Source organism: Prunus persica, chromosome G3, assembly GCF_000346465.2.
Source record: "Prunus persica cultivar Lovell chromosome G3, Prunus_persica_NCBIv2, whole genome shotgun sequence".
NCBI lineage: Eukaryota > Viridiplantae > Streptophyta > Magnoliopsida > Rosales > Rosaceae > Prunus > Prunus persica.
Window position 1 is genome coordinate 15,581,497 of NC_034011.1, and position 12,890 is coordinate 15,594,386.

The 12,890-nt window shown below is 35.5% G+C and overlaps 1 protein-coding gene across 1 annotated transcript; it reads right to left on the reverse strand.

The window, feature by feature from the left end:
* Positions 1,186–5,971, reverse strand: LOC18782658 (chloroplastic group IIB intron splicing facilitator CRS2-B, chloroplastic). Its single transcript, XM_007217691.2, has 9 exons — positions 5,817–5,971; positions 5,167–5,383; positions 4,998–5,082; positions 4,831–4,898; positions 4,048–4,098; positions 3,861–3,934; positions 2,157–2,215; positions 1,975–2,051; positions 1,186–1,457 (listed from the first exon to the last, which is right to left on the reverse strand). Exons 2-9 carry the CDS (start codon positions 5,377–5,379, stop codon positions 1,341–1,343), a joined length of 744 nt encoding a protein of 247 aa, XP_007217753.1. The 5' UTR covers positions 5,380–5,383; positions 5,817–5,971; the 3' UTR covers positions 1,186–1,340.

Here is a 12,890-nt window from a genome sequence, read left to right on the forward strand (position 1 = left end):
AAGGATATTGAATCACTTTGGATTCCATATCAACTGCCTGATTTGACTGGTATTTTCATGATGGTTCTTCAGAGCCGTCTGATCTCCCTCTTTTTTTTTTGGGGTCAAAGAGATCATCTCATCTGACTTTCTAGTATAAATTTTTTTTTTAAAAAAGAGTACTAGTTACTTCTCCTCTTACCTTCCCCTTTTACCTTACAATTTATTTTCTTAAATAATGCTAGTTACCTTTTTTTCTTGCCTTCCTCTTTTTTACCTTCCACAAATTTTTTCTTCTTAAAGAATGCTAGTTAACTTCTTCTTTTTGTCTTCTTAATTCTGGTTTATGTCACGTATATTCTACTCACACATAAATTTATGTGTTCAAAAAAAATTTACTCTCTTTACAAGCAAAATATTAATATTTTACATTAAATACATAAATTTTCGTGTGAGTAAAATACACGTGGTACAAACTGAATAAAAAAGACAAATAGCTAGCATTTTTTATTAGATTTTAAGAAAGATTTGTCGAAAAGAGACTTTTCGGAAGGTGCCACGACTCAACATAGCTCAACATAGTGTAACCTCGGATAAAAAGGGAGGTTTTTATATTAAAGGACATTTTTGTTGTGTAATTGACAAAGCTTCTAAACAAAGGCGGCCATTTCAAAGTCTTCCACTTGGAGGTCTGCCTCTATGTGACAAAATTAGAAGGAATGCATAAAGGATCGGGTAAAATTAATCATACATTTAACCCATTGTGTCAAATTTCACAACAATAAAAATAAGAAACTGTTTTTACTGTGAGCATAATGTTGAGCTTTAAAGATGAGCCTGTTTGGATAGTTTAAATTTGGTAGTAACATCTTCACTTGGGGATTTCATTATATGGGATTGATAGCATTTAGGGCAATTTTCAATTCCTCGATCTATTCAGTCTGATTTGGTATAATCAAATTTCTATTAAATTTTCAACCCAATTAGCAGCTTCATTCCATAGACTGATCCACATTAACACTGCAATTATCATTACTTAACATTTGATATGTAGATGCCAACGAAATCTAGTCCAGAGGACTTGTAGACCAGTGGTCTTAGGTTCGAACTCTCATGGCACCGTGTAGTGTGTATGAGAGAAACCCCCCTCTCCCTGTAATTTAAACTATCACTTGTAATAAAAAAACACATTTGATATGTAGAACATGAAGCAAAGTATAGAGATCAAGATATCCAGCTTGTTATAAATCAGCTTTGTTTTTGGTAATAGTAGCTTCGTTCAAAAGGAAGACTAGTACAAAGGAAGAGTGACAATGGATACATCAGAAATGCTCTATGAGCAACTTACTCCTTTGCCCAAATTACACTTTGTGATATTTGTATTTCTGCCTCAAATTAAAACTAGTGATACTCTGGTCAAATCCATTCAGCACCAGGGTTCTTACAGCCTCAACCCCTTGATCCAGTGCTGCATCAATCTGTCCAGATGACAGATAACAGTCACAATTAAGATATTACGGGTTCAAATTCACACCCACTGAAATGAATAGGCACCGTAATTGTGTGTTATGGCATGCATGCAAGCGATTCTTTGGGGACCAATACAGTCATCAAAGAATTTCCAGAGAGACCAGGGGTCAGAACCATTTTGAATGACTAAACCGTCAACTCTTTTAGTTTTATTTTACAAGTCCTTCAAAAAGTTTAGCCTGCATCACTAAAAGTTGAGTATTCATGATTTTAGAGGAATTTTGTATTCATGCAACTGAGCTCAGGCAACACAGAGCTCGTGATTATACATGATATCGATACGTCGGGCCCAACCAAATGTTTGTTTTGCTCATTATTCATAGTCACCAGGGCAAATGTGTAATGGCATGTTAAAAACAGAGCTCAGGCAACACACCAAAAACCAACTAGATGCAGAGAATATATTTTTATCAGAACTCAGCTAATCATGTGCAACCACATCAAAAATGTTGAGACCTCACATACCTGATGTCTCTCTACTGTACTGAACCTCTGTAGAAGATAGGCTTTCATGTCCATAGTTCCAGGCGGATTTCCAATACCTGCAAACATATTTTTTCTCCTTTTATTTTCCAATTAAGGCAAGCATAGAACTTTGGGTTGAGACAAACCTAATTATTGCAAAAAATAGTACTCAAGAAACAAACCTATACACAACCGAGGAAATTCGCGGCAACCGTCCAGATGGCCCATTACACTCTTCACACTGTAACAAGAAAACAATTATGAACAATTTGAGATGAGAGAAGTGAGGAAAAGCAGGCAAGTTTTTCAACCAATTTCGTATTGCCTGATATGGAGTAGAGGTAGCAGAATTTTTCATGAACATGTTAAAAGGCAATGATATTAAGACTGTTTGCAGTATTTTTCCTTTTGTTTCCCCCAATGTTGGACCACACAAGGGGGAGCAGTCCTCCCTTCCATGAAACCCCTCCTCTCTGTAGGGGTTCAACTAGAGGTCAAAAGCCAATACCTTTTCAATAATGTACAGATCGAATTAATTTTAACCGGGGTTTCTGGATTATAAAAAAGAGTTGGAACTCATTTTTGTTGAATGTTATGGTATTGAAACTTATCGCGCAAATTTGTCCTTTTGTGTGATATTATATATGTTCTCGATTTGTTTTGCTCCTCTTCAACCTTCTCAGTTGTGTTGGTTTCTTCGTATTACATTTATGTGCTTCTTTTCATTCATTTCAAATGATAACCAGCTGCATTCACCACTCTTCTTAACCAACAAACATGTACATTGATAACTATATGAATAAACCCTTCCAAACCAAACTCACAAACTAGCCAAAACAATATTTCTTGAAGTACCTTTCACAGCCCCATACCAACCATAAGTAGTTCTATTTACAGCTTTTCTGCCTCCTCAAACCATACATTTACCCTGCACCCACTGCAACATTGATTCTCCACACTAACACTTCAGAAATAATAGGTTATACAGTCAGGTTGGATTGATGTGCCCGAGCGGAAAAACAGATGAAGTTGCAACAACTCCTAAATAAATTGGACTTTTACTCTAAACCAATACAAACTGAATCTGATTGACAAAACCCAGTCATATTGGGCAGGATTGGCTGGGTTGTTCGATTTGACAGTATGATGCCCACCCTTACTTTTGGTAACTTTTATCTCTGTGAGTCAACTTTATTTTCAAACCTCACCTATTTGGTGGACAAATTTTAAGAGACAAATATTTTCTCACATTGTCTTCTCTTTTCTACTCTTATTGTTAAACAATGTAATGGAAAGTAATAGAATTCAACCATTTTCTTTTCTTTTCCTTTCTTCCTGGGTAAACCAAACATTGAGAATCAGGGAAAGAAAACATAATTCAAAATTTCCATTCAAGAATCAGTTGTTTCTTTAATTTCTAGTTCAGAATCTTTAGATAAGAAAAAATATATATGAAAAGTAGTTTCTTCTCCGATTCACTCTCTACTCAGCCAACAGTAAAAAGAACCCCAAACCCCTTGCTTTACTTCTACTCATGACATCACCACTAATACAACTCTAATTGAAAGCATAGAACCAGAGGGCTATACAGAAAGGATCACACATGTAAATGTGTCTTCAAGGGTACAGATTGCAAAAAATAAAAAAAGAGAAACAATATGACTTTAAGACTTTAGGAAGGAAAACATGCAGTTAATTTAGCAGCCCTTGACAGACATCAATTAGAACATACTGTGGAAAATAAACTTGCTAAAGAATGCTCAAATCTAAGTCAGAGATTAGTTAGATAAACAAGATTAGTATTAAAACATATTTCTTCAAAAACATAGGAAAGTGATTGATAAATGTTCACGTGAATTCTGTTCAATAGTAATATTCAAACATACCCATTGTGATATCCATGTCCTCCTTTTGGCTGAATCCTCAGAACACCATTTGGTAAGCTCATCTCATCATAAACCTACAAAAAAGTTCATGTCTCTGATAAATGTAATGTGACAGAACTTGATGGCTATTTTGAAGAAAGGCATTTTTTATCTTGTAAAGCCTACATCAAGAAACAAAAATACATACCAGTAAAATATGACGTAGGGGCACTTGATAATATGCCGCAAGTGGTCCAACCTTAAGAAAGTGACAGAAAATTCCATCTCAAGGTAGCAAAATCACATTCACATCCTTTATTCAACTAAAGGAAAGTAGAGGTATACAATAATGCTCATGGATTATGTAAGAGCATCCATTAACAAAAAAATAAAGCAGAGTATTGATGGAAATTGGCAAATCACATTGTCACATTATTCCACTTTGCCAACTATCAATTGATCACAATGTTAACTTATACATAAGGTTTATTCAGCTAGAAAATTCAATTAATCATCCGACTATGCACCACAAGTTGTCCATGACTAAACATATGATTTGAAAATTTCAAACATGGAAAGATTTGTGATTGTTGCCATAAAATGAGCACCGCTTAGTTCATAGCCAGGTTAAACTCTGTGAGCAGATGCTAACGATTGTAATCATTTTCGGAATAGAACACTAGGAGCTAATTAGTCATTATTACTTTTACACATCCCTGGGAATTAAATGGTATTTCTTGAGTATACGGCTCTTCCATCAATGACCTATTATGGCTTTGAGGAAAATAGGAATAATAATACTAAATGAGGGATCATTTTCAAGTTTCCTTGAACATTTTCATCAAGTGTAACAGAAATTCAAATAATAGATTCTCACTCTAATGGTATGCCATGTAATCACTAATAGGAAATTATCATAGGTATTATGTAGAGAACATTTATGCGAGCCTAAATTCAAACAAAAAAGCAAACAGATATGATGAGAACAAACCGATTCCCCACTGTAATTCATGTAGGCTTGAGGCTTCGCCAACAAAATCGGTACCTCTCCAATGGAACCTGTACTGATCACACAAGTCTGAATGAACACCAAAACTCATGAGAATATGAAAATAGAAAACTAGGATGCAAGCAATTAAAATACAACTGAAGACCCACCTATTCCAACCAAGGCCTTTGACTGAATGGTATTCATCACAACACCTTGCGTTTTAGCGATACTGTCAATCATCTCAAAACCAATCTGGTATGAAAAGAAAACCCTTATGAAAAATAGACATCGAAAAAAAATTCAACCAAAAGAATTAACTTAGTGCAATAATATTACATTGTGCCTGGTGCCATGGTACTTATTGCCAGGGTTACCCAATCCAACAATCAGCCAAGGAGTGTACTCCACTTTAGCACCATTGTTATTCTCCGGCAAGGAAGCTTGCACACAAAAACTCGTTGGAACTGAACACTTTCTTAGAAAACGAGGGCTACAAGGTCTTCTTGGATATGATATGCAACAGTGTGGGGCAGAGACAGCATACCACATTGACCTACATGAACAAAACACAAATTGATATATCAGATAAGAATGAATAACCATTTGGGTCTTCATTAACTCGCAAGTTTCCACCTTTCTAGTATTTCAGTTAGCTAAATTCTGAGTTTTATCTGTTTTTGTTCCCTCTAATTGTTGTATCTTTCATGACAAACTGATACAATTTTAAGGGAAAAAGAAGGACCAAAAAACAAAAGATCAGCTGGGCTAGAATAAACTGACATATCTCTGTGTATCATGATAAACTATAATTGACAACTTAAAAAGAATATCTTGAAATTCTACTCTCCTCAGCCACCAAACGGTTTTTAATGGGGGAAACAAACTTCAACAGATAGAGGAAGGAACGAGAAAATAATAAATGCAACAAAAAAGAAAAAAACAATAATGAAATCACGAAAAGATAGAAAACGAAGAGCTAAGCGAACCTGGCTGCGAATTTTTGAGCTAGAATTTGAATGTGAGAAAGTTGCAGGCTGAGAGAGCTTGAAAGTTGCTTATGTTTTCTTTTGCACACAGCAAGAGCTTCAAAAAGACGAGTCTAAAATCTTGGGATTTATCCGATTTTAGCAGCAGAAAAGCTAATAAATGTACAGTGCCCTTTATATAAATTATGAGTGGTGATTTCCCCACTCCAATTTTATCCACTTACACTCCATTTTATAACTAAAAAAAGAGTGTAAGTGGATAAAATTGGAGTGGGAAAATTATTACCCTAAATTATATCTCTACATGTTGTCAACATATCCGCTGTAGCAATAGTCACAAATGGATAATTGTAATCCGGGTTCGAATCCCAGCAGTGGAATCCCGTTTTATTTTTTATTTTTTGAGTTGGGTTGTTTACTTGGACCATAATATAAATGGGCTTCATAGCTGACACTAAAAAGTAAAAAGAATTCTGAATTTTCTATTATAAAAATAAAATAAAAAGGTGAAATGATTTTTGGTTCATGTGTTTTGCCTTGATTTCAATTTTGATCACTCTCTTTTTGTTGTTTTTTTTAATTGTTTTGCAAAGTTAGGAAGGACACACACACTGTCAATGTGTCATGAGGATTTGAACCTAAAATCACTCGTCTGCAAGCAGTGAAGGATCTAGGATTGTCGCCTCATGGAGTCATATATAGTGTAAAAGTTTCAAATTTTCTTTTTACCATATTTAGAGGTTGTGTTGTGTATAAATTTGAGCTCTGAAAGTTTACATACCATATGGGTAATTTTCTTTAAAATCTCCTTAGGGAGAAGAGTTATAGTTTAAGTATGGAAAAATGGTGTTGCCAAATAGTAACAAAACATGATGACATTGAGATTTTAATTTAAAAGTTAATAACAAGAATAAGAGGTATACAATTTATTTAATGTATCCTAATAGGGTTTTTCAGTTGTTCTTAGTTAAAACTGATAGTCTTATGTTACCTTACATTTGGATATGAGTTTAAAGTGTTTTATTATTACACTTGAAACCAAAAATAGTCGGCCCATCTTGAAACCAAACCTTAATAAATAAAAAAACTGTGTTATAGAAACCAAACCAATCTTGAAATCAATGTTTGCTATGCAGTAGTATAGAATAAGTTCAATAATATATGTGGGTAAAATGTCTGGGGGCTCAGAGGAGAGTGATGATTGTGTAATAGCTAATGGACGATTTACATACCTGAAGTAAGAAATGAGGATACACCAATAGTTGTGATGGAGTTCGACTCGCTTAACCTCGTTTATGATTTCTACAATAGATATGCATTCTTGGCTAGCTTTGGTGTTCAACATCATTCCATCTTTAGAGGAAAAGCAATAAAGAGATTATGAGGAAAGAATTTGTATGTTGCAAACAAGGTGAATATAGGAAAGATAAAACTTGGCTGAGAAAAAGACAGCAGGGGATAAGTAGATGTGATTGCAAGGCTAAGATTGTGGTTGTGGAGACAAATATGCGCAAGAAGTATATCATATCTCTTGTTGTAGAGGGACACATTCATATGATGACACCCCAAAAAGAATGCATTTTTTGAGATCACACTGTTGTATTTCAGATTCTACAAAAGTACTCACAAAATAATTCAGTTCAGTTAATATCCCCACTCATAAGAAGGTAAGTATTTTCGAGGTTCAATCTGGAGGAATTGATAAAATTGATTTTACCAAAAAGGATATTTACAATCTTGAATATAGTGTGAGTGGGAAGCTGAGGAATCATGATGTTGAACAAGTGACTGAGTATTTTATGGCTGAACAAAAAAAAAATCAGTTTTTTTATTTCAAGATTGAGGGAGATTCCAATGATAGGTTTAGTTGATATTTTTGGGCAGATGCAACCTCTAGACGGGCGTATGGGTTTTATGGAGATGTTGTTATATTCAATACCACGTTCAACACAAATCGATACTGCTTGACATTTGCACCAATGTTGGGGGTTAATAAACATGGTCAGACAATTGTCTTAGCATGCCCATTTTTGAGCAAGGAAAGGACCGAGTTGTTTATATGGATGTTTGAGGAGTTTAAGAATGCTATGACAGGTGGTAAACCTAAAAAAACGATCATTACAGATCAAGATGCAGCTATGGCCAGAGCGATTTCAATAGCCTTCCCCACTACGTTTCATCGACTTTGCATATGACACATCACATCTAAGTTCTTTGATAAGTTACCACATTCTGCTTATAAGGAGTATTGGCGTGATTTTCAGATAACCGTCTGGGACACTGATAATAAGTATGAGTTTGATGCAATGTGGAATGTGGTGGTTACAAAGTCTAGTTTGATTGACCATCCATGGCTAAGTTCAGTCTTTGATTTAAGGGAATCTTGGGTTCCAGCCTATGTACAACACATTTTTGCCACTGGAATGTCAAGTAGCCAAAGAGCGGAAGGTTCTCATGCTTTCGTGAAGCAATACATATCAAGAAGAAATTTATTGATGGATTTCATAACACGATTTGAGAGAGCACTTGACTATCAACGTAAAAAAGAGTTACTTGCTGATCACATCGATGCATTTGAAATGCCTCAATGTACTCTACCGATGCCAATGAACAAACAAATGGCTACCATATACATAAGGGCAATGTTCCAAAAGTTTGAGCAAGAACTAATACAAAGTACAACATGTTTCTTAGAGCTAAAAACAGGGGATGCTTCTAAAGTTGTCTTTAATGTGAGCGAAATGAAAAATAAGGAAACAAAGGGGGCATAATTCGTATATGACAAATATTCTGACCAAGCGTCGTGTAGTTGCAAAGGATTTGAATTGTTGGAATTATTTGCAAGCACATCCAAGGATTATTCAGAAGAGACCAGATTGAATATATGCCCAATAAATATATTTTGAACAGGTGAAAGAAAACTGTGAAAATCTGGATTGGTGTCAGATGCAAATGGCAATGAAATTAAAGATTGTGCAGACACTGGTCTTTTAATGAAGCGGAGTACAATGTCCCGACTTGCTTCAGATGTAGTTGAGGATGCTTTAATGTCTAAAGAAGGTTGTGAGCTACTATCAGAGAATCTAAACAGTTTATGGGTGAAGTTGAAGTTATTGAAGGATGGAGCAGGTAATAACGAAGTTGGAGGGTCTAGTTCTCAAACACAATATATGAAAGACCCTAAGAGAGTAAGGTGCAAAGGAAGCTCGAAACGAGTAACGGGAGCACATAAAAAGGCAATGGAGCGAGGGATTCGATACTTTCAGGAGTGTGGACATACTGATCATGAAATGAGACGATGTCCAAAAAATTTGAACACATCATAAGATGTTAAAACTATGTATAATAACAACTAAAATTTGAAGAGTTAAATTTTTCATGTGCTTGTGTTTGGTGTTTATGCAAGACATCATCGTTGAACAATGACGAATCAACTCCAATGGATCTTAGTGACCCATTATTCGACGAATTTGACAGGATACATGAACCTAACGAATGATTTATGTTTCTATGATACAAAGCTCGATTGTTATGAAGGCTAATGATCAAGTCTATCTCTATTGGAAATTTCAGGCGCTTCTCCAAAACAGAGTTCTGTGATCAAACAGAAATCCTGACGAGTCAACTGAGCAATGTCGCACCCTATTAAGAAACTCCGTCCATCCAAGTCTTTCACACCCTACCAGGCGACTCAACGCAAGACAAGGCCATGCACAATCTACCCACTAAACTGAATCTTATCAATATTTATAAGATGGTCAAAGCATGATTTCTTGAATTGCTCTAATTGTTTTGCCGTCAACTACGCTCGAATTGCAGTCAGGCATGAATTTGCATGTGAGCAGTTATTTACCTGTGTACATATGCCTTTGATTCTGGCCATACTAGCTGCGCGTTAGATCCCATTTCCTGAAATACAAGATGAAATAACATGAGCACATATACTACTAGGTATTTGCACAATCATATTAGTATTTGCATTTACTACCAGGTATTTTACATATACCCAAGAAAAAAATAAAATGCAAGTGAACCACAAACACGAAATGCCAAATCCAACACCATTGACTGTAAAAAAAGTGGAAAACCGTTACTCTAACCTTAAACTGAAATTCCCCTAAATTACTTATCAAATGCTATTTCTACTTGAACAATCAAGGCTTTGCTCCAGAAATAGAACCTATCACTTCCGAAATGGAAGAGTTGCGGCTTTGTTCCAAGGAATACGCATTCGCTCCTTCCACGCCTTCACCCCTTCCACTCAAAGTAACTAATTTTTCAAGGTTTAGAGAACGGAGTTGCCTTTAACCGTCGTTAAGCTTTCTTCCGAACTAGTTTAGCTATGGGTTTCTTAGAGCTATGGGTTTTTGTGTTCAAACTTCAACCTTTGGGTGTCCAACGTCTTCAAACTTTGTTGGGTATTATTTTCTGGTTTAGGTTCTTCACCTACCCGATTGTAAAATTTGATCTCAACTGTCCATAGCCCTTTGATTAATCTGATGGCTATAAAGTGAACCTCGCAAAACTTACCCCTCATTATAGCCTCACAGAAGCTCCACAACTCAAGCTTGGTTGATAATGATGGCCTCATTCTTTTTTTTTTTTTTTGGTTTCACATGATTTATAAAAATTAAAAATTAAAAAAAAAAAAACAATGATAACTGACCTGCCAAAACAGCGTCGTTTGGCTAAGTGAGTTTTAAAACAAAGGAAGCAGTGTGCGTGCCTGCTTCTGCAGCTATTCTTTCTTCCTATTTGGAGTGATATATCAAACTCATTGTGGGCATCAACCAAGGATTAGCAGGGGTAAAGTATTTTTTCTTTGGGTGGTGGTTTCCTACTTGCGATGCTCACTTAACCGTGTTGCCGCCCTTAAAATCGGCACTTGTACCTTCGCTTTGACAATGACTACCGCGTCCTAGGAATTTGGAGTCTTGGATTGATTTGTTTAACGGAAAACTCTTTTGGATTAAAAATGAGTTTTTATTGTACTTGATATGGCTACCTTTAATTGCTATGGTGATTGAATTGAGACAAGTGTTTGTTGACTCTTTTAATTGCAAAATGTTTCGTTTTTGGTTTGGTTTGACAGATTTTCATGCACTCTCAATCTGTTAATTACAAAATCTTTCGTTTCAAATTATGCTCTATTAAACTACTAGGCTTATATATCAAATGATTCTTTTTATTTTTATTAGCTTTAATACAGATCATTATAAATTTATATAGATCATCTTTGTTTCGATAGTTGATATATTTTTATTGGCTTGTTTAGTTTCAAGTGTTATTGGTTTGTCTGGTGTTGTTTTTCATTTTGAGGACTCAATTTGGTGCTTCATGTATGTTATTTGATTGTTTATTTCATGTTGTCATGATTGGAAGTTTCACATCATAGTTGGTTGTCTCCGCTAATTTGCTTTTGTTGGTACTCTGTGAGTGTGTGTTTGAATCCATAATTCAAATTATAAACCTTTGTTGAGCCATAGTTAACAGATTGGATTGGTAGCTCCCTTTGAATTTTATATGAAACTTCTCATGTAATTAATGTATTCTTTTTGTTGACCCATAGTCCATCTTCCTCTCTTCAATCCCTCCTCCTTCATACCCACACTAATGGCGGTGACAAGAAGAACCAAAGAGATTTCACTGTACAACAAGCATCTAAAGGTTGCTGAGCTTGAAGCACTATTCGATTTTTGTGGCAAGATTAGTGTGTGCACCATGACACCAAATAACACTACCTACATCACTTGCGCTAAAGCTAAAAGTGCACTTCTTTCACTTGCAATGAATGATAGGGCGTTCGGAAACAAATATTTGAAGGGTATGAAGGTAGTGATACTTCATAACTAGGAAGTTGCAAATGTTTACCATTTTTGCTTTCAATTAATGATAAATTGTAAATGTAGTAAGAGCAGCAACTAGCTAGAGAATATCAAATTCTAAAGCAATGTGGAGACTTCATTGACTATGGAGTCCTAGAGGTTTGGTCTAGTCTTGTTATTTCCTTTTGAATCATTAAAATTCTAAAGCGGTGTGGACATTACATTGACTATGGGACAGTTCATTTTAGCATTCTTGCGTGAATAGTGGTTATGTTCTAGTTGTGACACTAATTTTAGCAAGCTTTTCAGCCTGAGCATTTCTTTTCTTTGCTCAGAGGATGATAACTTATTATTTGTGTGACAAGTTTTATGAACTTCTGTAAGTAGGTATTTCAGATTTACAAGTTACAACATGTTATTTTATGTTGTTGTTTAAAATGTGATTATGTTGAATGATCCTCATCCTGAAGAGGGCCAATGCCTTGATTTTCAAAAATTAAGTAATTAATCAAAATACTCAATGACTGGCATTGAGCCTTGTTTAGGTTGCATGCATCTTCTAAAGGAGCTGCTAGAATGCGGGGTAAGTTATGTGGGTTACTTGTGCGGGGTATCTAACAGTCATCCAATTAAATCGAACGGTTAGTTTTCAAAACAGGGTGCATTGTTAGAACCGGGTTGAAATTACTCATTGGATGCGTTAGAATCCAATTTCATTTCAAAATGTTTCCCTCTCTTTGGAAAACTCAGAACGTCACTCCTCTATATTCCAACCTAACGTAAACCCACAATTACAAAGATCCAAAAACTTAAACTCGCTCCATTCTCATCAGCCCTTCATTGCGTTCCTTGATTGTGGTGGAGATGGAGTCTCTACCACCAAAGAGTCTTCGTTTTCAAAATAGTGTGCATTGTTAGAACCGAATTGAAATTACTCGTTAGATGCATTAGAACCTGATTTCATTTCAAAATGTTTCCCTCTCTCTGGAAAACTTAGAACCTCAATCATCTCTCTTCCAATCTAATGCAAACCCACAATTACAAAGATCCAAAAACCCTAGACTCGCTCCATTCTCATTAGCCCTTCACTATTTTCCTTGATTGTGGTGGACACCAAAGAGTCTTCATTTTCAAAATAGGGTGTATTGTTAGAATTGAGTTAAAATTACTCGTTGGATGCGTTAGAACCCGACTTCAGATCAAGATGTTTCCTTCTCTCTGAAAAACTCAGAACCTCACTTCTCTTTCT

Bases quoted from the DNA above. Each gene is read 5' to 3' on its own strand.
- LOC18782658 (XM_007217691.2), bottom strand. From the start codon at position 5,379: ATGTGGTATGCTGTCTCTGCCCCACACTGTTGCATATCATATCCAAGA. The intron at 5,083-5,166 runs GTAATATTATTG...TTTTCATACCAG, and splicing joins ACCATGGCACCAGGCACAAT to ATTGGTTTTGAGATGATTGA. The intron at 2,216-3,860 runs GTATGTTTGAAT...TTCTTGTTACAG, and splicing joins GGACATGGATATCACAATGG to TGTGAAGAGTGTAATGGGCC.